A 25,033-nucleotide genomic window follows, 5' to 3' on the forward strand; every position below is an offset into this window, starting at 1 on the left:
GAGATGCTGCGAGGGGTTGAGGGGGGCTGAGAACATCATGGACCCCCCAGCAATTCCATAAACGAGGGGAAGAAGAGAAGAAGAAGAAGAGTTTGGATTTGATATCCCGCTTTATCACTACCCGAAGGAGTCTCAAAGCGGCTAACAATCTCCTTTCCCTTCCTCCCCCACAACAAACACTCTGTGAGGTGAGTGGGGCTGAGAGACTTCAGAGAAGTGTGACTAGCCCAAGGTCACCCAGCAGCTGCATGTGGAGGAGCGGAGACGCGAACCCAGTTCCCCAGATTACGAGTCTACCGCTCTTAACCACTACACCACACTGGCTCTCAGGAGCCTCCATTGTCCCTCCTGCTTCAAGGCTCAAGGAGAAACTAGCCTTTCCATTCCATGGGAAGGAGAAGACTTTGTGCCGTTTCAGCTGAGGTAAGCCAAACTGCTGCCACACTAGTGGACTGATGTATTTGCCTGTGATGCAGATAGGAGCAGGAGATGCTCTGAGGCAGGAAACAAATGCCAGAGCATGTGGTGAGGTTGCCTTGTCTCTCTGGGAGACCAGATCCTCCTGTCTCATCCTGCGCCATTTCCCATTACCAAATGCAAAGAGCTTGCAAGACAGATACAGTCAAGGAAACGGGAATCATATAGGGGCCAATTTAGGACTATAGTAAAGCGAAGAAGCATTTGAAATCCTCACGTTTGCCTCAGACCACTTCCAGACAGTTTTGCAGGTGGGATTCAACCACATACTGGCAAAGGCAGGTTGCAGCATGGAAATGGATTAGGTGCTGTTTTGCAACAAACTCGTTCTTTTAAAATGGACTTTTTGCAGTAGGGAAAGCTCCCTGCAAACAATTCAGAATGAATCCTCCACAAAAAGGACCACCTGGAAAGCCTCCCAAGGCCAGCCAGAGGAGGAGGAGGGTGCTCAGGCCAGGTAGGGCGGCTGAATCTACATGCATAAGGGAAATCAGGAGAGGCAGCTTGGCTGGGGCTGGCCAGAGGAGGTTCCCCAAGGGATCCCAGAGGTCCCATGGCTTCAGCCAGCTGACTGAAGATCTGGGGGAAGAGATGGAGGAACTACGCGCTTCCAGGGAGAACAAAATAATACCAGCAGTTGCTAACCTAGCTGAGAAGATGTTCCTCCCCATGTCCACACCAATGGCTGAGGTGCCAGGGATGTATCCAAAGTTGCAACCACGGGCTGCGTCTCCCAAAGGACGCCCACTCTGTCCCCTGCTTGATCTCGGTCCACACATGTAGAAAACCACTGGGATACGCCAATGAGAGCAAGAAAGACCAGCCACAGCAGCCCAAAGCTTTCATGAATGGCGGGTTTCTTCTGCTTGACTAGTTGCTCTGTGGCGCAACAGCATCATTGCTGTCCAGAGGGACCATAGAGCAACAAAAAGCAGGTGCAATGAAACAGCAGTGCCATGGAAAGTATGGAAAGTGACCTCTTTTCACCAGGAAGTCACAAGAGATAGGCGCTGCCTGGCAATGGAGAAGTCTGAGGCCCCCAAACCTTTGCAGACACAAACTGAATTCAGAGTGGGGTCGCGCAGCCTGATGGCTCTGCGCTTCCTTCCTGGTCAGAATCAGCCAGGCTCCCCAATACCATCTGCTGGAAGCCACAGGAGAGGAGAGATTCTCTTGGGCTCAGATTCAACTTTCTGGTTTGCCACTGGGGCATCTGGTCGGCCACTGTGAGGACAGGATGCTGGACTAGGTGGGCCATTGGCCTGATCCAGCAGACTCTTCTCAAGTTCTCATCTGTTCTTCAGTAACCAGGAAGGATGCGTGCAGGGGTCCTAAGTTCAGAGTACAGAGTCTTTGGAAATGGGCCATTCAAGAATCACTGTAAGAGGCCATTCAAGTATCCCCCTATTTTCCAGGGAAAGGCCTGGATTTACAGAAGCCGTCCCGGTTTCTGATTTGATCCTGGAATGACCTGCTTTCCCTTAGGACACCCCTATTTTCATCACAGAAATATTGGAGGGTATTAAATAGGATGTTCCTATTTGGAGGCTATGGAATATATCATGCCTGTTTTCATCGGAGAGATGTTGGAGGGTCTGTTGTAAATCTTTGTGGTTTTGAAAAGGTTCCTCAAAATACAGATTCCAGGCATGAATATATGCAAGAAGATTAAAAATGTCAATATCAAAACAAAGAACTAAAATCTAAACCAGAGAGGCAATGAACCAAAATATCAAGTAGCTGAAGCAACACTATTTTAAAAGCCTGGAGAACTATTATTTTTTAAGAAAGGTTTTACCTGGCCCCAAAGTGAACAAAATGCCAGCCATAGTTCAGGCGGCCTTTCCACAGCCATGGGGGCCACTTCCTTGTGGGTGAAGAATGCAGCTCTCCGACAGACGGAACCCAGAACGATACGCCTGTCAGAAGACCCTCTTTATAAATCAGTTTTAAAAGGAAAGATTGAATGTAAAACATCAAGGACATATTTAAATATGGCCATGCCTGGTGCATTCCAGCTGCTTTATGCAGGCAGGGTCTGTTGCTGCCGCATTGCCGGCTTCCCGTTCTTTCACAGAATTACAGGTCTGTAAGTTGGAAGGGACCCAAAGGGTCATCCAGTCCAACCTTTTGCAACGCAGAAAGCACAGCTAAGTGCAACTTTGGGCTTTTCCACACTTCATCTTCCTAGAAAGCTCAGGTCCAAGTGGTTTTCTCCTTACCCTACTCCTTTCCCAGGGAAAACCTGCTCTTTAAATCGGAGCAAATGACAATCCAGAGAAAACCTAAATAGCTGTTTGCTCCGAATGGCGCTAAAGAGCGGTTCTCCCCAAGGGAAAGAGGAAACATGAATGAGCCCTTAAACCCATCACAACTTCGGAGACATTCTCCATGAAGTGTCTGGAGGTGAAGTCTGAGGCAGAAATCTGCACGAGAACAAGCAAGCCCAGGAACGTGCCCTTGAAGCCCTGGGCTATGCTGGCTCCCTTCCGCCATTAAGCAGGATGAGTCCTTCTCTGTAGCTTCAGGTGTCTGCTTGGCGTGAGCTGCCCGCAAAGCCTCCTTTGCTTCAGATTTGACCACCTGACCGCATTCATGTCCATTTCCCTGTGGTGTTTTCTCCTCTTCTGCAGACGTTTTTCATGGTGGATCCTGCTGGCCTCCCAGGAAGGAACTCGGACCCCCCAACTCCAGATGCAGAACAGGGATCAGAGAGGTATGAAGGGGTCCCTCACTGAGATTTTGGGGACTGGAAGCATTTGGGCCAGGCTTGGGTGTATCTGTGGAGCTCGTCAGAGTGCAAGAGGGTGGATTCCTTCCCTCTACAATGTGGCCCTACAACAGGTGGCTGCTTCCATTGTACCTGCTCAAGCTGAGGCCCAGGTGAGCCAAGAGCTTTATGGGTAAGGTGGCTTTCCAGGAAGGGACTCAAGTCAGAGGTGGCATCACCAGACACTCCATCGCCCAGCTCTCACAGAGGCCAACCAGGTGCCACGGGGAGGCAGGCATGTCCAAATCGAGGGCTCCATGGCAGACGTAAGCAGGAATCTGGGAGAGACCCTCTGCTGGGCAGGTGTGAACGTCTTGGGGCTTGTGAGTGTGAAGCTGGTGCTGCTCCAGCAAGCGCTAGGGCTGTGCCATGAGCTGCCTGCTGTGGCATCTGGCGAGGGCACCCCCAGCCTGCTCCTAGAATGCCTTCAATGAAGTGGAAGCTGCCCTTTACATCAGATTAAAGCCCTGCCAACTTGCCCTTGGCATCCTTCCATGCCAAACAGCCGAGGGGGAAGGAAGGAGCTCCTGGCCGCCTGGTCTGTTTCCAGCCTCAAAGCCAAAGCAGAGCCCCAGAAAAGGGGCTTTTTAGTTTAGAGAGAAGTCGAGGAAGAGGCAACATGTCAGAAGGGTATAGAATGAGTCCTGGCCTGGAGAAAGTGGAGAGAGAAAAACTGCCCTCCCTCTTTCATAACACTTGGGTGGTCATCCAAGGCGGCTGGGTGCTGGAGATACAGGACAGAGGAAAAGAAGAGCTTCTTTAAGCAGGGCAGAGTTTAACTGTGGAACTCGCTGCCACAGTGATGGCCACCAACTTGGATGGTTTCTTGTGTTCTTCTGCAACTCGTCCTCCTTGCTAGCCTGTCTTTTCCATCCGCTGCAAAGGCTTTTTCCGGCTGGCCTCTATGCCGAGTCCACCTCCAAACCCCTTTGCCGGCTTTTAAATGTTTTCCTTTAATCTTCCTTTACGAGTAGAGCTTACAGGTTGACCCTCCAACGTTCAGGCAGCCATTTCGTGGACAGCCACTGAGCCAATTGAGCCATGTGTCACTTTATGATTGGGAGGGTCGTCCTAAAGTGTCCTCAGGAAGCCAGAGAGCAGAGCCTGTTCATGTCCCCACTGTCTTGAGCAGGAGGCCTGCTGTGCTCTGTCCCCTGCTCCTCTTTCCCTCTTGCCCTGACCAGAAGGGATAGAACAGGGACCCCCAACCTTCAGCCCTCTAGATGTTTTGGACTACAATTCCCATCATCCCTCACCACTGGTCCTGTTAGCTAGGGATGGTGGGAGTTGTAGGCCAAAACATCTGGAGGGCCGCAGGTTGGGGATGCCTGGGATAGAACTTCAGAAGAGGCTGCCTGCAGGATCCGGCCAATGGCCCATCTAGCCCAGCTTCCTGTTCTCCCAGTGGCCATGCAGCTGCCCAAAGGGAAGCTTGCAAGCAGCATCCAAGCACAAGAGCCTCTTCCAGCATCTGGGATTCAGAAGCATTGCTGGCCCCAACTGTGGTAGGCTAGGAGCCATCGACAGCCCCCTCCTCCTTCAGGAATTTGCCTCCTCCTCTTTTAAAGCCATCCAGGTTGGTGACCATCACTGCCTCCTGTGGAAGGGAGTTCCACATCTTAACTCTGCACCGCCTGGGAAAAGTCCGTCCTTTTCTCTGTCCTGAATCATCCAACTTTGGATACCCACATGGGCACGACCCAGCAATGAGTTGCCTGGGGGACATTAGCAAGCAGCCCTGAGCCAGCCACAAACACTGTTATTAAGAAGACAGGGAGACGCTCCCGGGTGAGCAGGCTGGCCCTTTAGGGAAATAAATGAAGTGGTGTCGTTCTCGCTGCTCACCTGTGTGGAAGGAAGCTTCAGGGACAGTCCTCCTTGGGACATGGATTCAGCCAGCGGCCTCCTTGGGGGGCACAAAGGGATAGAAGCACCATGTTGTTGTTTAGTCGTTTAGTCGTGTCCGACTCTTCGTGACCCCATGGACCATAGCACGCCAGGCACTCCTGTCTTGCACTGCCTCCCGCAATTTGGTCAAACTCATGTTCGTAGCTTCGAGAACACTGTCCAACCACCTTGTCCTCTGTCGTCCCCTTCTCCTAGTGCCCTCAATCTTTCCCAACATCAGGGTCTTTTCCAAGGATTCTTCTCTTCTCATGAGGTGGCCAAAGTATTGGAGCCTCAGCTTCACGATCTGTCCTTCCAGGGAGCACTCAGGGCTGATTTCCTTAAGAATGGATAGGTTTGATCTTCTTGCAGTCCATGGGACTCTCAAGAGTCTCCTCCAGCACCATAATTCAAAAGCATCAATTCTTCGGCGATCAGCCTTCTTTATGGTCCAGCTCTCACTTCCATACATCACTACTGGGAAAACCATAGCTTTAACTATACGGACCTTTGTAGGCAAGGTGATGTCTCTGCTTTTTAAGATGCTGTCTAGGTTTGTCATTGCTTTTCTTCCAAGAAGCAGGCGTCTTTTAATTTCGTGACTGCTGTCACCATCTGCAGTGATCAAGGAGCCCAAGAAAGTAAAATCTCTCACTGCCTCCATTTCTTCCCCTTCTATTTGCCAGGAGGTGATGGGACCAGTGGCCATGATCTTGGTTTTTTTGATGTTGAGCTTCAGACCATATTTTGCGCTCTCCTCTTTCACCCTCATTAAAAGGTTCTTTAATTCCTCCTCGCTTTCTGCCATCAAGGTTGTGTCATCTGCATATCTGAGGTTGTTGATATTTCTTCCGGCAATCTTAATTCCGGCTTGGGATTCATCTAGTCCAGCCTTTCGCATGATGAATTCTGCATATAAGTTAAATAAGCAGGGAGACAATATACAACCTTGTCGTACTCCTTTCCCAATTTTGAACCAATCAGTTGTTCCATATCCAGTTCTAACTGTAGCTTCTTGTCCCACATAGAGATTTCTCAGGAGACAGATGAGGTGATCAGGCACTCCCATTTCTTTAAGAACTTGCCATAGTTTGCTGTGGTCGACACAGTCAAAGGCTTTTGCATAGTCAATGAAGCAGAAGTAGACGTTTTTCTGGAACTCTCTAGCTTTCTCCATAATCCAGCGCATGTTTGCTATTTGGTCTCTGGTTCCTCTGCCCTTTCGAAATCCAGCTTGCACTTCTGGGAGTTCTCGGTCCACATACTGCCTAAGCCTGCCTTGTAGAATTTTAAGCATAACCTTGCTAGCGTGTGAAATGAGCGCAATTGTGCAGTAGTTGGAGCATTCTTTGGCACTGCCCTTCTTTGGAATTGGGATGTAGACTGATCTTCTCCAATCCTCTGGCCATTGCTGAGTTTTCCAAACTTGCTGGCATATTGGGTGTAGCACCTTAACAGCATCATCTTTTAAAATTTTAAATAGAAGCACCATATCAATATATATAATACTTTTGGCCAGGGGGCTGCTTGGTACAGCCGGAGGGCTGGGTGGCCTGTGCCCAGCCTTTTCCTGCCAGCCAGAATATCCCAAAGCTGAGCTCGGCCACTTGCTCAGAGGTGGGGGCTACGTGCCATGCCTGCTATGTCCCATGGAGCATTGAGGAGGAGGTGGAGAGGAAGCCCTGCGTTGGCCCAGCTGCAAGTGCCCTCCGTGGCCACTTGGCACTGAGCAGAAGGCGAGGGGGCCTCCTTGCCATGGTGGGGTCTGACTCTGCTTCTGCTCCCAGGGCCTGGCTGAGGGGCGACTGGAAGGAGCGCAGCCCAGACGTGCGGGAGCAGCTGCTCTCCCTGTGCCACTGGCTGGATGCCCTGGAGAAGAGGCTGCCGGGCCTCCCTGAGCGGGACTCTGCCACAGAGGTAATACCAGCTTGCATGGAAAGAGGGAGATTTGGGGAACCTGAACCACCAGCACTTAAGTTTCATAAGGCGTCCCCTCTGCCCCCGTCACATGCTTAAGAACCTAAGAAGAGCCTGCAGGATCAGGCCAGGGGTCCACCTAGTCCAGCCTCCTGTTCTCACAGGGACCAACCAGATGCTGAATCTCCTCTGCAAGGACAGGAGGCACCTGCTTAGGTGCATTTTGCAGCCAGGAATGAGCTGGATCATAGAATCATAGAATCATAGAGTTGGAAGAGACCACAAGGGCCATCCAAGGAAGGAGACTCCACCACACTCCTTGGCAGCAAATTCCACTGCCGAACAGCTCTTACTGTCAGGAAGTTCTTCCTAATGTTTAGGTGGAATCTTCTTCCTTGTAGCTTGAATCCATTGCTCCGTGTCCGCTTCTCTGGAGCAGAGAAGACATGGCTGACTCGCCTTGCCCTGCCCAACATGGTGAAAGTGCCAGCTCTGGAGGGCACAGCCCTGGTGGCTCACATCCCTGTGCCGACTGAAGGAAGGGCAACTCAAGGTGTCTGAGGACGGCAAGGGGGAGAACCTGCCCATGTGTCACTTCATGCCCCCCGTGTTTTATTGCGTGAAGCTCATGTCGTTCTGGGGTTTGTGCTGTGACCTGGCCTGTGTTCCCACTTGGCATGTGGCAGTGAGTGGCACACTATGCCCTCTGGCACTTGTAGGCCCTCTCCCTTCCTCACCCCTGCCTTTCAAAGAGGCCTCAGCAAAACACAGGCAGCTTGGGAGGCCGGGAGGTGCCTCCCCCCTCCTTTGGCCTCCCCCTTTGTATCCGCATGTGGGTAGCAGCACGGCATACAAGGGGTTAACGGGTGTGTATGGCGGTTCACTCCTGGCCGCACATGCGTGCGCACACACCCCACGCATAGGCAGGCCCAGGCCCTCCGCCTTGAGCCGCTGCCAGGCTGCTGAAAGGGTCCCCCCCCCCAGCTGCCTTTTGTTCTGCTCCTGCTGGGCACATGGACTCCCTCCGCACCCCTGACGGCACAAACTGAAAGGCTCATTCATGCCGGGCAAAGGGGGGGGGCTCAGAGAGAGCCCACTGCCCGGCTCCCAGGATCTGAGGCTGCGCCAGACTGCGGCCAAAGGGGCTGGGCTGGGGGCTCCTCTCTGCCAAAGGGTGTGTGTGTGTGTGTGTGTTACCAAGCAGGGAGAGCAGGGCCTGAGCCTGGCCCATCCCACAACACCCCCCAAACCCCTCAGGCAGACCCATTTGCAAGGGGGAAAGAGAATTCTAGAACCCCGAGGCTCATCTAGTCCAACCCCCTGCCAGGCAGGAATATGCAGCTGTCCCTTCTGGGGATCAAACTGGCAAACTTGGCATTATGAGCACCAGGCTCTAACCAGCTGAACCATGCAGTGCCATGCACTCTGCACGCACACAGAGGCAGGGCCTTTATGATAATAATGTCATAGAATCATAGAGTTGGAAGGGACCCCGAGGGTCACCGATCCCAACCTGGAATCTCAACTAAAGCATCCAGGACAGGTGGCCAGCCAACATCTGCTTTAAAACATCCAATGAAGAAGTCGTCTACTACTACTACTACTACTACTACTACTACTACTACTATATTACTTGTACTCCACCCATCTGACTGGGTTGCCCTAGCCAGGACTAGACTGACTCCTCTCTGCTGTTCTGTGGGCACTTTGAGCACTGTTTTTTTTGGGGGGGGGCTGCTCCTGTATTCTGGGCTTGCAGGGCTAGCAAGAGGCCCTTTCTTCCCTGGTGAAGGGGGGGGGGGAGGTGTCCTTGATCAGAATCAGTCACCAGAGCAGCACAGAGTTCAGGACATCATCATTATCATCATCATCAATTCCTTCAGTAGCACCTTAAAGACCAACTAAGTTCTTTATTTTGGTATGAGCTTTCGTGTGCATGCACACTTCTTCAGATACACTGGAAATGGAAGTGTCATATATATATATATACATATATAAGCTGGCACATATATATATACTGTATATATATATATACAGAGGGTGGTGGGGGTGGGTGGGGATGGGTGATGGGCTGATGGGAGTGGTAAACCTGTGGATGGCCATCAGCAGCCGTTAACAGCCATCCACAGGTTTACCACTCCCATCAGCCCATCACCCATCCCCACCCACCCCCCACCCTCTGTATATATATATAAGGGCCTGACACTTCCGTTTCCAGTGTATCTGATGAAGTGTGCATGCACACGAAAGCTCATACCAAAATAAAAACTTAGTTGGTCTTTAAGGTGCTACTGAAGGAATTTTTTTATTTTGCTTCGACTCAGACCAACACGGCTACCTACCTGTAACTATTATCATCAATTGTTTGCCCCTCCCATCTGACGGGGTTTCCCCAGCACTGAGCTCCTTTGCAGTTGCTGCTGTGGCCCCTCCAGGCGGGTGTCTTTTTGCAAGGGAATTTTGCAGCATTTCATGGAAGCAGCCACGGGGGTGGGGGTGGTGGGGGCTTAAACGGACCTTCCGCGCTGTGAGTCGCGCTGTGCTGCTTCTCCTCGTTGCCGCCTCAAGGGGGCGCTCTTGCCCTGCAGCGCAGCAGAAGCCAAACCATCCCAGGGCACAGAGCTCCCCCCCCCAGCACAAATCATCCTGGATGCGCCACAAGGGGGAGGGAGGGGGGGCGCCAGGTCAGCCTGGGGGAGGGGGGATTGGGCTCCCTGGGCCAGTTTTGAAAAGGTCTGGCGGCGTCTTGAACGAGGCTCCTGTTTGGGGCGTTTTATTGGCGTATCTTTCAGTATGTTATATTGATTGCGGTGGGAGGGGGGATTCCAGACCAAGCATGTGGAGGGGGGGGCACTGTTCAGGGCAGTGTGAAGAGAGACAGAACCAGGGCCCGTCAGCCTGGCCGTTGCTTTGCAGGGTGACCCGTTTCCTTGAAAGTGTGCGCTCGTTCTTTACCCTCTGGGTGGGCATGATGGGACTTGTGCCATGGGAACCCGAGAGGCTGTGCAGAGAGACCCCCAAGGCCTGCAGCAGCCCTGCTCCTCAGCTTCCCCTTGGCTCTGGGCACCACACGCAGCCGCTTCCGTGGGTGGCCAAGGGGCATCATGCCCGCCAGTGGGCCTCCCTGCTGCCATGGCCCTGGCAGACTTTGGTGGAGCAGCAGCAGCCATGGTGCCGCCCTCGGAGAAGCTGGTGGAGTGGGCAGGGTCCTGCCTTCTGAATTTCCCACACTTCTTCCCCACAAAAGTAGTGGCACTCAAGAGCCTTGCGGGGAATGAGAACGGCAGCGACACCCAGCCGCCCCTGTGCCACAGAGGACACGAAAAGCTGGCCCAGGGCAGATGAGAGCGCTAGGAGCCTGGCCGGGTGATTATGCCAGCCCCGGCTGCACCCCCTTCCCTCCCTGTGGCTCTGTGGGGCAACCAGGAAGGGGAAAGGGGGACTTCCCTCCACCCCAAAGGGGGTTCCAGGCTGGAGGAGGGCATTGCCAGCCAGGGCAGAAGCAGAGCTTTGATTCCACCTGCACCGCGGCGGGGGAGGTCAGAGCCACAGCCCCCACCCCACCCCCAGCTCGGAAGCAACCTCTCCCTTTCCTCCTGCTCTCCAGAGGGTTTGACCCCCCTCTTCTGTTCACACGGAGTTTCTCTAGAGCCAGCCTAGTGATGGCCTCTGAGGCGAAGGGGGTTCCTTTTGGAGGATGGAGGAGCTTCCTGCTTTCTCCCCCCTCCCCAACTTTGCCTGAGTTGCCCCTGAGTTAAGCAGCAAGCCTCAGGCCCACAAGCCAGGAGGGGTCCCAGGCTGGCCCCCGGAGGACCAGCTGTCCAGGGCCCCTGAGCATCCCCCCCCCAGGCTCTTGGGGCTGTGGTGGCGGCAGTGACTGGACCCGAGTGAGGGGGGAGGGGGTCCTGCTGGTGGGGGGCTGTTCCTCTGGGAAAAGCTCCTCTCTCCTCCTCCTCCTCCGTGGCAAAGGCGCCTGCCCCCTCCCCCACCGGCTCCCGGGATAGTTGGGAGCCCTGTTCCGTTTCCCCAGTAACGGCGATTGTCTTGCAGTGAGCAAAGAGTTAATGCGAGAGGGCTTATTGTATTAGCCTGAGTGTGCTGAGGGGGTCAGCGGGGCAGAGGGTGGGGGGCAGCGAGGGAGGGTCTCTGCGGCAGCCAGGCAGCCAGAGGGGCTCGCCTCCCTTTTCCCAGGGCAACCTGCCTCTGCTGGTGGGGCTGTTCTGGGCCCAGATCCACGGGGCTTCCTGGGAGGTGCCTTCTTCTCCCTCCTCGTGTGCCAGTTCTCCTTGGGAGGGCCGCCCCCCCCATCCATCCATCCATCCTGCGATCCCTCCATCCATCCTTCTTCTCCGGCCTGGAGTGACAGCTACCAGGAGAGCCCTGGGAGAAGGGGGCGAAGGGGGCTCCACGCTGCCGCCGGGGCGCCCGCCACCAAGCTGGGTTCGAGCAGCTGCTCCCTCCAGTGAAGGCCACCTTCCTTCCTGCACGACACGCCGGACCCTGGGCGAGACACACCGGCAACACCGGATGGAACTTCAGCCCAAGTCCCCACACCACCGGGGGCTTCCGACGGCTTCTCTCCCTCCGCCCTGGGGGCAGCGGCCGAGGAGCCCCTGAGGGCAGAAGAGGAGGCAGCCGCCGTGCCCTTGGCCCGCCACCGACCGCGTGGCAGACCTGCCGCCAGCCTTGCGGGGAGCTTCCGTGCCACGCCATGAAGGTAACCATGCCAGCCCTGCGGGGCAGCCTGAGCGTCAGCCTGTCACTCATCCCTTCTTGCCCCTCCTCACTCACACACGAAAGGAAAGTTGGGGAGACCAGAAATGGAAGCAGGGTGGCACCTGGCGGGTGGGCTCAGCAGAAGAGCAGGCTTGGGCCAGCGGAGCTGTGGGCTCCCCCTCCTGCCCCTTGTCCCTCTCAGCCCCCACAACTCTGCTTCCCTTTTCCCCAGTGGAGGAAGCGGGCAGAGGGGGTCCCGTCAGTGGCCTGGCCAGAGCGGGGGGCTGCTCTGCCTGCCGTCATTATGAGACCCCTCCAATGGCTGGTGGCCCCAGGTGGCGCCTCTGCCAAGGACGCTCTCCTCCTGGCCCAGCATGGCCTTGTGGGTGGGCTGTGGGCAGCCACCTGTCTGGGACCGCTTGATGGCTCCCCGGCCGCCCTGCTTGACTGTCCCTGGACCGTCCCCCTCCAGAGGCTTTTGTCCGGGTGGCTCTACTGACAGATGGCTTCTCCTTCCGCTGGGCTCCAGCTTGCCCAGGTTTTAGCGGAGCGGAGGTCCCGGCAAGGAGGCGGCCGTTAGCAGCAGCTGCTGGCCCGTCTGTCTCGCTGGCTTCCCCCTCATTTGCATCGGGGCTGACGAAGGATGCTGGGGTGGAGCTCTGCCCAACCCACAGAAGCTCTGGGGAGGTGTGTGCCACAGAGGAGATGCTCAGAGTGCCCCCCCCCTAAGGGCTCAGCTGCTGGGGAGCAGCTCCTCCATCGCCAGCTTCCTTCCCTGCCTCCTGTGTATCATTGGGGCCTCCTGCCACCCTAGGCCAAAGGATCGACTGAGTTTCAGCCCCAGTCACCTTTGGGTGCTTTTGGCAAACCCCCTTCAGGCTCTGCCTCCCGGCCAGGGACTTTGATTCTCTTTGGGACCCCAGAGGCAAAGCCTCCCTTGAGCCAGGAGGGCAGGGCTGCAAGTGGGATGGGTGCAGCCCCCCCCCCCTGGGTGGGAGCCACCTTCCGTGAGACCCTCACCAGGGTGCAGGAGGGCTCCCCGCCCGCAAGGACCACGTTCCTCTTCCCCAGCGAGCCCAGGAGTGGTTGACACCTTCTGGGCTCCTCCTCAAGGCTGGGCTTAATTTCTGGCTGGGCTCTTACAAATACATGAGCACTTAATCCCCTCAAGTGTTTCCTGGTTCCCAGAGATTAGGGAGGTGATATCTGTTAGTGGTATTGAAGCATTTGCACGTTTGACGCCCTGGGCTCCTTTGGAGGGTGTAAATGTAGTGGAATCACAGAACTGAAGAGTTGGAAGGGGACCCAAAGGCTCCTCTAGACCAACCCCGACAATGTTTGAAGCGAGTATTTCCAAAATCCTCTGGTGGGATTTGATCCTACGGGAGAGGTCTGGCTATTGTCCCCACTTCCTTTCAGTATCAGAGGTCCTGCTGGTCTTGGACTTCTGGCCTGGGACTTGAGGGGGTCTGAAAATAGACTTGAAATGATGCTTGCCTACTTTTGCCCCTAGCAACAACTCCCCCCTAGCAACAGAGTTTCCTTAGCAATGGACTACTTTATTAGACAGGCTGTGAAAGAGATAATGTGTCTGGCCATTACTCTGCCCAGATGGCTGGAGAGCAGAGGGGAGGAATGAATCTCTGTACATAGTTTTTCTTTAGTTTCCTTAGAAGTTGTAGTTGTATAAGTTGTAAGGTTAATTCTTCAATAAATACTTGAAGGAGAACTGGAATGGGTGAGGGGCTTATTCCCACATGGGGCTCTACCACTGAGAGAAGATTCTGGAAGACTTTCTGTGTGGCTCTGCAGACTGAAAAAGGAACCCCCAATGATTGGCATGGTGCCTGCTGTGGGTGCCATCCTGGGCAGGCAAGGTGGCTTCTCCTGCTCCTCCTGCTCCTCCTCCTCTGTTTCAGGCAGGGCTCTGAGCACTGTCTCCTCGGCAGCCAGCCATGGGCAACGCGGGGGGCAGGCCCAGCTGCCTGGGGGAGAAAAGCCAGAAGCCAGACGACTTCCTGAAGGACTCCTACCTCAAGGACCTGGGCCTGGCGTCTGGGCGCCCCTCCAGGAGGAACAATGCAGGCGGCCAGGGGGCCGCCCCTGAGAAGCCTCCACTCAGCCCCCGGGTGATCGAGAATGGCTGGAGCGTGGTGACACTGGGGGGCCCCAGCAAGAGTCAGCAGGGCAGCCCCCTCCCCAAGCAGAACAACATGGACGTCAAGGTACAGAACGGGGGGGCCCTCAGCTGCAGCAACCCCCTCAAGGCCCAGCTGGAGGCGGTGGTGGGGGCTGCGTGGAGTCCCCCCATGGGGCTGGCGCACGGGAGCGGCTGGGTCTGGAAGCCCCTCACCACCACCGAGGTGACTGAGGTGACAGAGGTGACGGAGACGGTTGTGACGGAGATCGTGGAGGTGACCGAGTACCCCGGGGGCGACCGGAGCAAAGAGCCCACCGTCACCAGGCGGGTCAAGGTGCTCACGGAGTGCGCAGGAGGAGCCCTATCAGAGGTTAATAGATGGGGGGAGCCCAGGACGCCCCCATTCTTCCCCACATACACATGCATTGCTTTCACTCCCTTTGCTACTCCACGTTTTGGCACTGTGGGGGGGGCTGGGAAAGTGGGCTGGAAACTGGGAGGCCCCTAGTCCAGATCCCACTTTGGCCCCAAGAGGAATTCGGGGGGGGGGCATCTGTGACACACAGAGAGGTGCCCGTGCTACTGAATCCCTGTTGCTGGAGACTGCAGGAGGGGAGAGGTCTCTCGCACTCAGATCCTGCTTGCTGGCTTCCTGTCAGGGCATCTGGTTGGCCACTGCAAGAACAGGATGCTGGGCTAGATGGGGGCCTGATCCTGCAGACTTTTCTTAGGTTCTTACGTTCATAGAATGAGGCTGGCCCGCCTTACAAGGTGGTTGTGTGGATGACGGAGATAAGATCATGTATGTACAGCTTTTTTTTTTACCATTGTGGAAAATGAGGGGCTCCGCGTGGGGCTGAGTTGGAGCTGGTCACTGTGCTCCCCAATATGTTGGTGCCTGCATTGAGGCCAGCTGATTGCAGCATTGGTGCTGTCCGCCCTGTTCATCTGCTCCACACACCCCACACCCCCAGGCGCCTGCCGTTTGGGGCCCTCTCCCAAGCTCTTGGTGAGGAGGCCTAGGTTGTCAGGAGCTGCCTGGGGTGCCTGGCCTGGGGGCGGCACTGGGTGGGTAGGCGGGCAGGGGCTCTGGGAGACAGTCTGTTGTGTCAGCAGGAAGGCAGCTGGATCCAGCTCTGCAGGCAGGGCCCCAGCAGAGCTACCCTCAGATGCCAGGCATTGGCCCGGCCTGATTCCTCCCCTTCCCTGCGTATCCAGAAGGCCCCCCTCTGAGCCAGGCAACCAAGGCAGTTCCTGTGGAGGGAGACCCCCCCCTTCCCCATGCAAACCTGGTGCTGCTGGTTCCCCTGAAGCAGCTGCCCACTCCCCCTCCCACCTGTGCCAAGTAGGCAAGGAAGGGGGATTTCCTCGGCAGGTGGGTTTGGGGATTTCCCGACGCAGCAGAGATAGTGGATGCCCATCATGCTGTGCTGAGCCCTGATGGAAGTGCTGGCCTGAGCCTCCTGCTCCCGTGTGTGTGTGTGTGTGTGTGTGTGTGTGTGTTAGTGGGGAGGCTGCTGCAGGCCCCCTCCCTCCATCCTGAGTTTGAGGGTGCAAAGCCTCTGCCCTGTGCCTGGTTTTCTCCCGCAGCTCCAGAACAGCCAGGGGGACCCTCTGGAGCCGTGGAGCAGCCACAGCAGCAAGGTAAGGGCCAGGGCACGGAGGCAGAACCTGCTCAGCCACGCTCTAGGGCAGGGGGGGGGCTCGGGGTCATGCAAGTCAGCATCCCCACCGCCATGCTCCCACCAGGTGCCAGGAGGCTTTTGCTTTGGGCCTGGGGCTCCCCTCGCCAGAGCGAAATCTGAGCTCACCCTCCTTTCCTCCCCAGGCAACTGCCGCCTTCCTTGGAGAGGTGTGGGGGGCAGAGCAGGCCCAGGTGACCCTGAGGAAGCTTCTCACTTGGGTCAGTGACATGGAGGAGCTCATGGCCAACCAGAAGCCCCCGTCCTCCGAAGCCAAAGTGGTGAAGGCACAGCTGCAGGAGCAAAAGGTGAGCTCTTGCGCAGGCAGGCAGGCAGAATGGGTGGGTGTTGTGTCACACACCTTGGGGTGCCAGGCCTTGGCGAGCAGGGGAGGGTTGCCAAGATGATAAAGGGCCTGGAAACCAAGACTCATGAGGAGGGAGGGAGGGAGGGAGGGAGGGAGGGAGGGAGTTGGGCACAATTCAGCCTGAAGGGGAGAAGGCTCATCCACACTTGCCTATATTCCTAGAATCATAGAATCATAGAGTTGGAAGAGACCACAAGGGTCATCCAGTCCAACCCCCTGCCGAGCAGGAAACACCATCAAAGCATTCTTGACATATGCCTGTCAAGCCTCTGCTTAAAGACCTCCAAAGAAGGAGACTCCACCACACTCCTTGGTAGCAAATTCCACTGCCGAACAGCTCTTTCCTCACTTTCTAGGCTCAGATCTGAGCTTTCCAGGTCCGGGTCCGAGGGCTGTTTGTTTGTTTTGTCCTGCCATTGTTTAACCCCGGAATCGGAGCAAACAGCAACATGCAGAAAACCTGGTTGCCACTTGTTCTGGTTCTGTGGTGAAACCCCAGGACTTTGCTGGATGCCCGGTTCCCCTGTCAGCGTACGAAAAAGAGAGAAGAGAAGCAGGCAAAAAGCAAAAGCAAAGCAGGTCTGGTGCCTTTGTCGGGACAGAGATTCAACCTCTCTCTTACAGCAAAGAAAGGAGGAACTCCCCCCCCCCAAACAAAAGGGTGCTCTGCCTTTTCTCACCCAGCAGTGAGAAACCCCACCCCTCAGATGCCAGTGGAGCATGGACAAAACATCAAAGGTGCATCACAAAATTAGGAGGAGTTACAACTGGTCAAGCAGGTCAAGATTACACCATGTCCACCGAGGCATTTTGTGAATTACAGGTCTCACACATTCTGCGTGAGAATTTCCATTTGGCCTTGACATTTCAGTTTTGGCAAGTTCCAATCCAGGGGCAGAAGAGACACCTTCTATTCATCAGGCAGCCTGACAAACATCACAAGAGAGCTTATCAGTTTCTGTGATTGAGGCAGTTATTGTCTTGGAGAAACCCTGTTTGACACTTCCTGGCGGGGATTATGGCAGCAGTGTGCGATTTAGTAAGCTTATTTAACAGAATGAATCATTTACAAATCTTTTTACAATGCATTTCATTTTCTTAGCCAAACAGTTGATGCTGCCGTGCAAGTTGTTACATTTGCCAGCCGACAGTTGCACTTATAAAACAAGTGATATTGCCTGCTCTTTCCCAAACCTGGCCATGAGGGGGCGCTGTGGTGCACCGATTTTGACACTGGGAGTTATGGCAGTTTGACCCTTTAAATGTGCCATTCCTGCAAGGGGGTTCCCTGCATTGTTTTTGGGGTGGTGTATATGATGTGGTGCTTTGCGGATTAGATGCGCCTAGATGCCTTTATGGATGTGAATCTAGGGCAAGTGAAGGTGGGGGTTGTGGCTATGATTGCATTGGGGTTGCAATTTTGAGCAGAGGTTGTTGGATGGCCTACTGTGAGGGGTTCTTGAGCCAAGTTCCCTGCGTTGCTGGGGGTTGGCCGCTGCCTGCCTTGTAAGAAGGAGGAGGGGGTTCCATGGGCAAAGTCTTCTGGGGGGCTCTGCACCCCTCTTGCCTGCTGCATTCTCACGGCAAGAAGCAGAGAGAGGGGTCTACTTTTCTCATGTGATAAGGCTGGAGAGGTTAGAATGTACAATTTAATAGTTAGTTATTACTTAAAAGTGTTGGAACAGCTAACTAAAAAGCATAAGGGCTGTACCACAAAATAAATGACAGAATTAAATAAGTGTTAGGGGGAAACCTGTTCTTCGAAGAGGGGTGCCAGAAGGCACGCAGGGTCAGCCACTGTGGCCCTCTAATGCCCTCTGGAGTTGCTGACCATCACTGGACCTTGAAGGAGCAGATTCAGTCATTTTACTGTGCAGAGTGTGAAGGAGGACTTTCAATTGTCTGTCCTGAATTCCCCACTATTCAGCTTCATTGGGTGACCCCGCTGAGGTCAAGCATTACACAAGAGGGAGAGAAACATCTCTCTTTCCACTTGCTGCCTTTTATCCCTCACTGCTCCTGATGCCAAGAAACTCTTCCCCAAAATCCCACCCTGGTGCCGCTGAACCTCTTCTCAAAACCAGCCTTTCCCATGGAAGCCAGGTGGAACTTCCTGTTCAGAGGCAGTCTACCCTTAAATACCAGACCACGGAAAAGGGCTGTTGGAAACAAACCAAAACTGGCTTGATGGGTCTTCTTTGGACTGATCTGGGTTCTTATTAAATGAAAAGGTTCCTCCCGACCCTCGGAGTGGAGCAGGACAGCTTCTTTTGCCAGGGAGCTGTGTTGGGTGTTGCTGTAGCCAAGGCGGTGGCAGACTGGTTGTCCTCCCCCTTGGAGAGTGTCCATGAGGGAGCTTGGCATTGTTAGGAGCGTCCTACTCTCGTGTAGGACCCTGGCAGAGATGCAAGCCTGACTGGCATGTTCTCTCTCTCCTGGTCAATTGTTCGGGAGCTTCAAAAGCTTTCTTCTGCTCGAACATCACAGTGACTGATGCCAACACACATCAGCACACTCAGGGATCCGCAGAGTGTTCGCAGTTCGTGTAACAGACCTCAGCAACTCAGCATTTGGCTAATCTAGTTTATTTACATATAAACACACGTGGAGCACTGCAACATGGCTCCCTCTCTCGCTCGCATCAGACAGCAAAGAGAAAGAACAAAGGACAATAATCCCATTTCACGGAACACAATAACACAAACATCCTGTCTCCGTCACTTCCCACTCTGTGGAATGAAAACATACGCCGTCGTGTGATAGACAACAATCCCATGACTGCAGACACGGGGAATGAATCTCCAGCAGGCATCACCCTCTGTCTTCTCTCACCCCAAACAGCTTCTAAGGCGCCTGCTGGACGAGCGCAGGTCCCATGTGGAGGGCCTCCTGCAGGAGAGATGGGCACCCTCTGAGCCCCCTGGCACCACAGATGGGCACGGAAGGGACGGTGGCCTTGCCAACCTTCAGGAGAAGTGGCGGACACTAATCCAGGGGGCAGAAGCCAGGTGAGTCCCTAGAGGAGGAGGGGGGCCCCTTGGTGGGGGCTCAGGGGTTGTGCCAAAGGCACCATAGAAAATGTGAGTCTGGAGGAGAGATTTGAAGGAAGGGAGAGAGGTGTTCAGGAAAGCAGTTCCGGGTCTGATGGGGAGGGCAGTGTGAAAGGGCAAAGCAGGGGCAATCCAAGGTGTTATACAAAGGGGGGGGGGCATTGGTGCAATTCTTCCCTCACTCACAACATCACCTTGTCAGTCAGAGAAATGAACAAAAACAGAGGCAGGGCCACATAGTAGAAATCAAGGCTGGCTTTTCTTTTTTGTATTCAGGTTTTTATTAATGCTTTTCATAATACAGAAAGATATAGAAAACTAATGCATTTTTTTAAAAAACCAGAAACAAAAACATCTTTTTTTGGGGGGGGGGAAGAAAGGAAAGAGAAAGAAGAAAAGGGAATGGGAAAAAGAGAAAGCAATAAAGAAAGATAAAAAGGAGTTCTGATTTTCCATCTGCTGGTTACATAACATTAACATAAAATTAAATAACATTACAACATTCTGTTAAACAATATTTCTTTGAAGTCCAAGTTTTTAAAAAGTCCAAGAGGGATTCCCAAATTATTGTTAGTACAGTAGTACTAAATATCAACTCATGTTCTTTCTTTAAATATCATCTTTCCCTCTAATAATTCCCACCAACATGCCTCCATATTAATAGTAAATTATTCCATCCTTGCCCATCATGATAAAGCCTCTCCACTGGGGTCACTGGGTCAAAAAGGGACCCAGGTGGCGCTGTGGTTAAACCACTGAGCCTAGGGCTTGCTGATCAGAAGGTCGGCAGTTCGAATCCCTGTGATGGGGTGAGCTCCCATTGCTTGGTCCCAGCTCCTGCCAACCTAGCAGTTCGAAAGCACGTCAAAATGCAAGTAGATAAATAGGAACCGCTACAGCGGGAAGGTAAACGGCGTTTCCATGTGCTGCTCTGGTTCGCCAGAAGCAGCTTTGTCATGCTGGCCACATGACCTGGAAGCTGTCTTCGGACAAACGCCGGCTCCCTCGGCCAATAATGCGAGATGAGCGCGCAACCCCAGAGTCGGTCACGACTGGACCTAATGGTCAGGGGTCCCTTTACCTTTACCTTTATTCCATCCTTGCCCATGATAAAGCCTCTCCACTGGGGTCACATATTGAAATAATATTCCATAATTCTTTTCTTGTTACATATCCTTAAATTCACGCCCAGTTCAGTATACTCAATTTACATTTCCTGTTGTGTTTGCCATAGCATTCTCCTCCTCTGGGATTTTCCGTTTACCTTTCTTCCTATCCTTTTTCCAGAGAGAGAACTATTAATTTAGTAGCATCATTCTCTGAATTTGCTCCAAATTGTATACTGAATGCTTTCTCTCTGCTAGAACTGAAGAAGAGCTAGGACTGAAGGCTTTTCCCCTTCTGAGCGCCACCAATGTCAAAATCAGATCATTTTATCTTCCCCTTCTCCTCCGTCCTTGTATAAAAGGCATTTCTCCCATTTTGTTTCATCATCATCCAGTCCTGCCAGCTTTTCACAGGTATTCTCCATCTCCATTTTTCACTTCATATCTCTCTGATTCATTTCTTTCCCCCTTTCATCAAACACTGATCTGATCATTTTTAATTGTTCGACCATCAACTATTGAACAATACCAACAGTCACTGGGATATCCAAAGGACTCTTTGCCACACTGGATGCGTTTGATGTTATTAACAACTCAGCCTCTTTATAAGTCCTGTCTCTATACACCTTAAGATTTCCACCTTAAGATCACAGTCACAACAATATTATTTTCCCGCAGAGAAAACTTTCAGTTTCCCAGCAAAATAAAAAAATTCCTTCAGTAGCACCTTAAAGACCAACTAAGTTTATATTTTGGTATGAGCTTTCGTGTGCATGCACACTTCTTCAGATACACTGATGGACTTCCATTTCATGCGGCTCAATGTGGTGCCTTCCATAGTTCTAGTTACAGGTAGGTAGCCGTGTTGGTCTGAGTCGAAGCAAAATAAAAAAATTCCTTCAGTAGCACCTTAAAGACCAACTAAGTTTATATTTTGGTATGAGCTTTCGTGTGCATGCACACTTCTTCAGATACAGTTTCCCAGCAACATTCATTTTGGAAATAAGAAAAAGAATTAAAGACTTTTCACACGAGGAATTCCCTTGTTCGTTTAATCTTTATTAACCCCTAGCTGGCCCTGCCACGTGTTGCCGTGGCTAATCCCTGTGACTGCCACCACCCTGTGTTGATCCATGACGTATCACGCCCCCTCTTTCCCCCACCCCTGGGTCATCCCTGTGACTGGCCCCACTGTGTCTTGACCTAGCCCATCCCGTCCTCCCCCCAACCCCCACCCAGGCGAGTCAGTACCTCCATTTGGACTAGTCTGTAAAGGCTTCAGCCTAGTATGTAAACGGCAGCCAAGGTGCTGTTGAGAGGGAAGGTTCTTTTCCCAGCATGCACTTTTGGGTGAGTTGTGTGTTCTGTAACACGGGGTTTTATGTGGCGTAGGTGTGACATCTGTCTTAGCAAACTTTATAAGATTAATCTCATGATAAAAGGTAAAGGTAAAGGGACCCCTGACCATTAGGTCCAGTCGTGACCGACTCTGGGGTTGCACACTCATCTCGCATTATTGGCCGAGGGAGCCGGCGTATAGCTTCCAGGTCATGTGGCCAGCATGACAAAGCCGCTTCTGGCGAACCAGAGCAGCACATGGAAGCGCCGTTTACCTTCCCGCTGTAGCGGTCCCTATTTATCTACTTGCATTTTGATGTGCTTTTGAACTGCTAGGTTGGCAGGAGCAGGGACCAAGCAACAGGAGCTCACCCCGTCACAGGGATTTGAACCACTGACCTTCTGATCAGCAAGCCCTAGGCTCAGTGGTTTAACCCACAGAGCCACCTGGGTCCCAATCTCATGATAGCATGGGACATTGTGTGCAAATTTGAATGCTATTGGTCAAGCGGTTTCGGTGAAAAGTGGAAACACACCCACATGCCGTTTTTACATATATATATACATATACATATACATATATATATATATATATATATATATATATATATATATATATATATAATGCTTTTCACTCTGCTTTAGACACTTTACTGACCAGTTTTCTTCCCCTTCTTCTTAAAGACAGAAAGAAGCTCTTGCAAATTTTCCAGCTTCATCAGCAGACAGCGAAATCTCTCTAAATTAACAAATTATCTTGTCCCAAAAATGTTTTACAAAGAGAGGATGCAGATCTTATACCCATGAAGGGTCCTTACATGGCATTTGGACACAGTGTCGGTTCTTCGACTCAACTTGACTCATTTTAGTCCCCATCTCAGTCCCCAAACACCAACATCAGAAAACAGCCTTGACCAGAGCATTTCCGGTTACTCCCTCAATCCCTCTTTATCCCAGAGTGATCTGATAGCCAGAACTTCATTCCGATTACCATCCACCACCACATAATTATCTTCTTTCAGCAGAGAGCCAACAAAAGACAGTCAACCTGCCATTTCCTCTCCTGGAAATCCGCAAGGTTGGCTTTTCTTTATTGGTCTATTTGCAAACAGAGTCCCCCCCCCAAAAAAAATGCAAGGGAGTTGAGAAGCAAAGGTGTGTAACATCTTTTAAAACCTCAGAAAGTATCCGCCTCCCCTTTACAGAAAGACCACCCCAAAAAACGCCACAGATACATCACAAAATGGGTTGCGTATGTAAATCAGATCCTGCTCAGAGTTCATGTTTTCCAACATTGACTCCAGAATCCATTGGCACAGACCTGCTTCACTCATGCGAAGATATCTGCTCCTTTGCTTGGAAACTTATCAATCCTTGTTAAACCAGTTTCACAGAGGGGAGGCTCAGAAAGGATTTCCTACTTTGGGGCAAGAGGGGTTTCTGAGGTCAACAAAGGGCTAAAGATGCCCTCAGTTTTGCTCTCTAGGATTTCCTGCTTCCGAGAGTCTTGTGAGCCTGGTGTGGGGCACATCCATGCACCCCATATGGGTGAGGGTGGGTGTAAAATTGCATGACAAAGGGATGAGGGAGCTCTGGGGACCATTTGCTGGAAGTCAAATCCTAGTGCCCCTTCCTTGTGCAAAGAGATGGATGTGAGGGAGGGCTCCCCTCTGGTGCTCAACCCCCCCTCTCCCCCCCTGCTCTGTCTGGGAAGCAGACTGGAGTTAAACTTCTTATCCAAAGCAGCTTCACCTCTGAGCTCTTCCTTCCTGTCCTCAGCCAAGTCTCAGAAGTCCTTGGCAACTTTTGCCTCCCCACGGACACCCGTATGGGGAGGAAAATCTTCCCCATGTGTCCTGTGGGGCCTTCCTGGAACACCACTGTTCCCCTCCTGCCCTGACATTTGGCTCCCTTCTCTTCCTGGGGGGGGGGCAGGGGCGGCTTTCTCCTGCTGTTCTCCCTGCAAAGCGGCTCCAACATGCTGCCTCTCTCTGTGCCGCTTGCCGTGAGCTGCTCTCTGGGTGCCAGAAGCACAAGGAAGAGGCAGCTCAATCCGTCAGACTAGCCAGGCCACTGCTTGCCACGTGCCCTGGATCTGCCTTTTCATGGCGCTAGTCCTCATGGCTCCTTGCTGCCTGTTGTGGCTGAAAGGCAGCCTTTGTGCAGGGCTGTGTGGCTGTGTGGCTGTCTTCTTGGGTCCGGTGAGCCTGGTGCTGGAAGTTGTGCCCGCCAAAAACTTTCCACCCTGCTGCTTCTCTCTTCCAACAGGCACAGCTCCCTGGAGCAGATCCTTCCTGCAGCTCACACCTTCCAGGAGTCTGCCGATGTTTTCCAGGACTGGCTGGCCTCCACAGAGAGGAAGCTGGCTGAGCTGTGGAGAGCCAATGGGAGCCTCAGCCAGGCACAGGGAGCCCTCCAGCAAGTCCAGGTATGGTGGCCTGGGAGGGGCAAGTGGCTGCCCTCAGCGGGAGCCACAAAAGCCTCACTGGGGAAGGAGGAGGAGGAGACCTTCCTGGCACAGAGCCAGGGAAATCCAAGTCAGGTTCTTTTCTTGATTGATTTTTGATTGATTTACCATAAAGCTATGGACAGACTAACCCATAACCAAACAATAACGAACCATACACAGAACATATTCAATATTTTACAAAACAAATTACAGAGAAGCCATTTCCTGCAACCAAGGTTTTAAGGTGTGTCTATACAGCCCAGCCACAATGAGGAGTCTGGAGAGGAGATGTATATCATCCCAAAAGGAGGCCAGTCTGTGTCAAAGAGGTGGGGCTGGGCTTTCCCCCAGACTCCCAAGGAGACCCACAAACTCCCCTTTTGCAAACAGACACAGAAGCATTTCTGCAAGGATCTGGGCAACATCAAAATGTAAACTGGAGATGGGTGGAGGAAGGCTAGGTGAGGGGGGACAGAAGCCCTCCACCCCTTGACCCCTGGAAGAGTGTCTTCCTCCATAGCTGCCAAGTCTCCCATTTTCCCCGGGAAACCCCCGTTTTTAAAGCCGTTTCCCGCTGTCATCCTGAATGGCGAAATATCCCGTAATTCCCCCATATTTCTTCTGGTGCCGCTCTGCCCATGTCTGGGCACCGGAAGTCTGGTGCCGGCGCTGCTCATCCCGTATTTTTCTAACCGGGACTTGGCAGCTGTGGTCTTCCTCACCCTCTTCAAGCCCCCCCTGCTCCTGAGCCCCCTCCTTCCACTTGCCCCACTGCAGGAAGCTGAGGCTCTCAAGACCTCACAGAACTAGCAGAGCCGCTTCAGTCGCCGCCTCTTGGCCTCAGCTGGAGGGGGCAGTTTCCGTGGGAAGGAGGGGGTCTCTTGGCACCCATTCTGCCTGCTCCTGTCTCCCTCCAGGACCTCTGTGAGGAAATCCGGTCCAAGACGGCTGACCTGGAACGGGCTCTGGAGCATGGACAGCGGCTTCTGGAAATGGTGGCAGGCAAGTGGGGGGTGGCAGGAGGGGGGGCAGTGACTTTGGGGCTCCCCAGAAACACCCACCCTCAAGAGATGACCCCGATGGCTCCTCTGGAGTCTCAGCTCCTCCAGGATTAGGTTCCTGGAAATGGGCCCT

The 25,033-nt window shown here is 53.2% G+C and overlaps 2 protein-coding genes across 2 annotated transcripts; both read left to right on the plus strand.

Moving 5' to 3' along the window:
• Window positions 1-218: 218 nt before the first annotated feature.
• Window positions 219-25,014, plus strand: LOC132592576 (microtubule-actin cross-linking factor 1, isoforms 6/7-like). Its single transcript, XM_088676424.1, has 7 exons — window positions 219-3,193; window positions 6,922-7,051; window positions 15,498-15,551; window positions 15,736-15,897; window positions 18,798-18,964; window positions 23,719-23,878; window positions 24,817-25,014. The coding sequence occupies exons 1-7, from the start codon at window positions 3,120-3,122 to the stop codon at window positions 25,012-25,014; spliced, it is 945 nt and encodes a 314-aa protein (XP_088532550.1). The 5' UTR covers window positions 219-3,119.
• LOC148684943 (uncharacterized) lies at window positions 13,695-14,415 on the plus strand. The gene has a single exon (XM_088675996.1). The coding sequence runs from the start codon at window positions 13,723-13,725 to the stop codon at window positions 14,413-14,415; it is 693 nt and encodes a 230-aa protein (XP_088532122.1). The 5' UTR covers window positions 13,695-13,722.
• Window positions 25,015-25,033: the final 19 nt, after the last annotated feature.

The sequence above is a fragment of the Zootoca vivipara genome, chromosome 8 (genome assembly GCF_965207765.1).
Source record: "Zootoca vivipara chromosome 8, rZooViv2.hap1.1, whole genome shotgun sequence".
Taxonomy (NCBI): Eukaryota; Metazoa; Chordata; class Lepidosauria; order Squamata; family Lacertidae; genus Zootoca; species Zootoca vivipara.

Excerpts from the sequence above, each read along its gene's own strand:
- LOC132592576 (XM_088676424.1), top strand. The coding sequence starts at position 3,120 with ATGGTGGATCCTGCTGGCCTCCCAGGAAGGAACTCGGACCCCCCAACT. Across the intron at positions 7,052-15,497 it reads AGCGGGACTCTGCCACAGAG|CTCCAGAACAGCCAGGGGGA; the intron begins GTAATACCAGCT and ends TTTCTCCCGCAG. Across the intron at positions 23,879-24,816 it reads GAGCCCTCCAGCAAGTCCAG|GACCTCTGTGAGGAAATCCG; the intron begins GTATGGTGGCCT and ends GTCTCCCTCCAG.
- LOC148684943 (XM_088675996.1), top strand. The coding sequence starts at position 13,723 with ATGGGCAACGCGGGGGGCAGGCCCAGCTGCCTGGGGGAGAAAAGCCAG.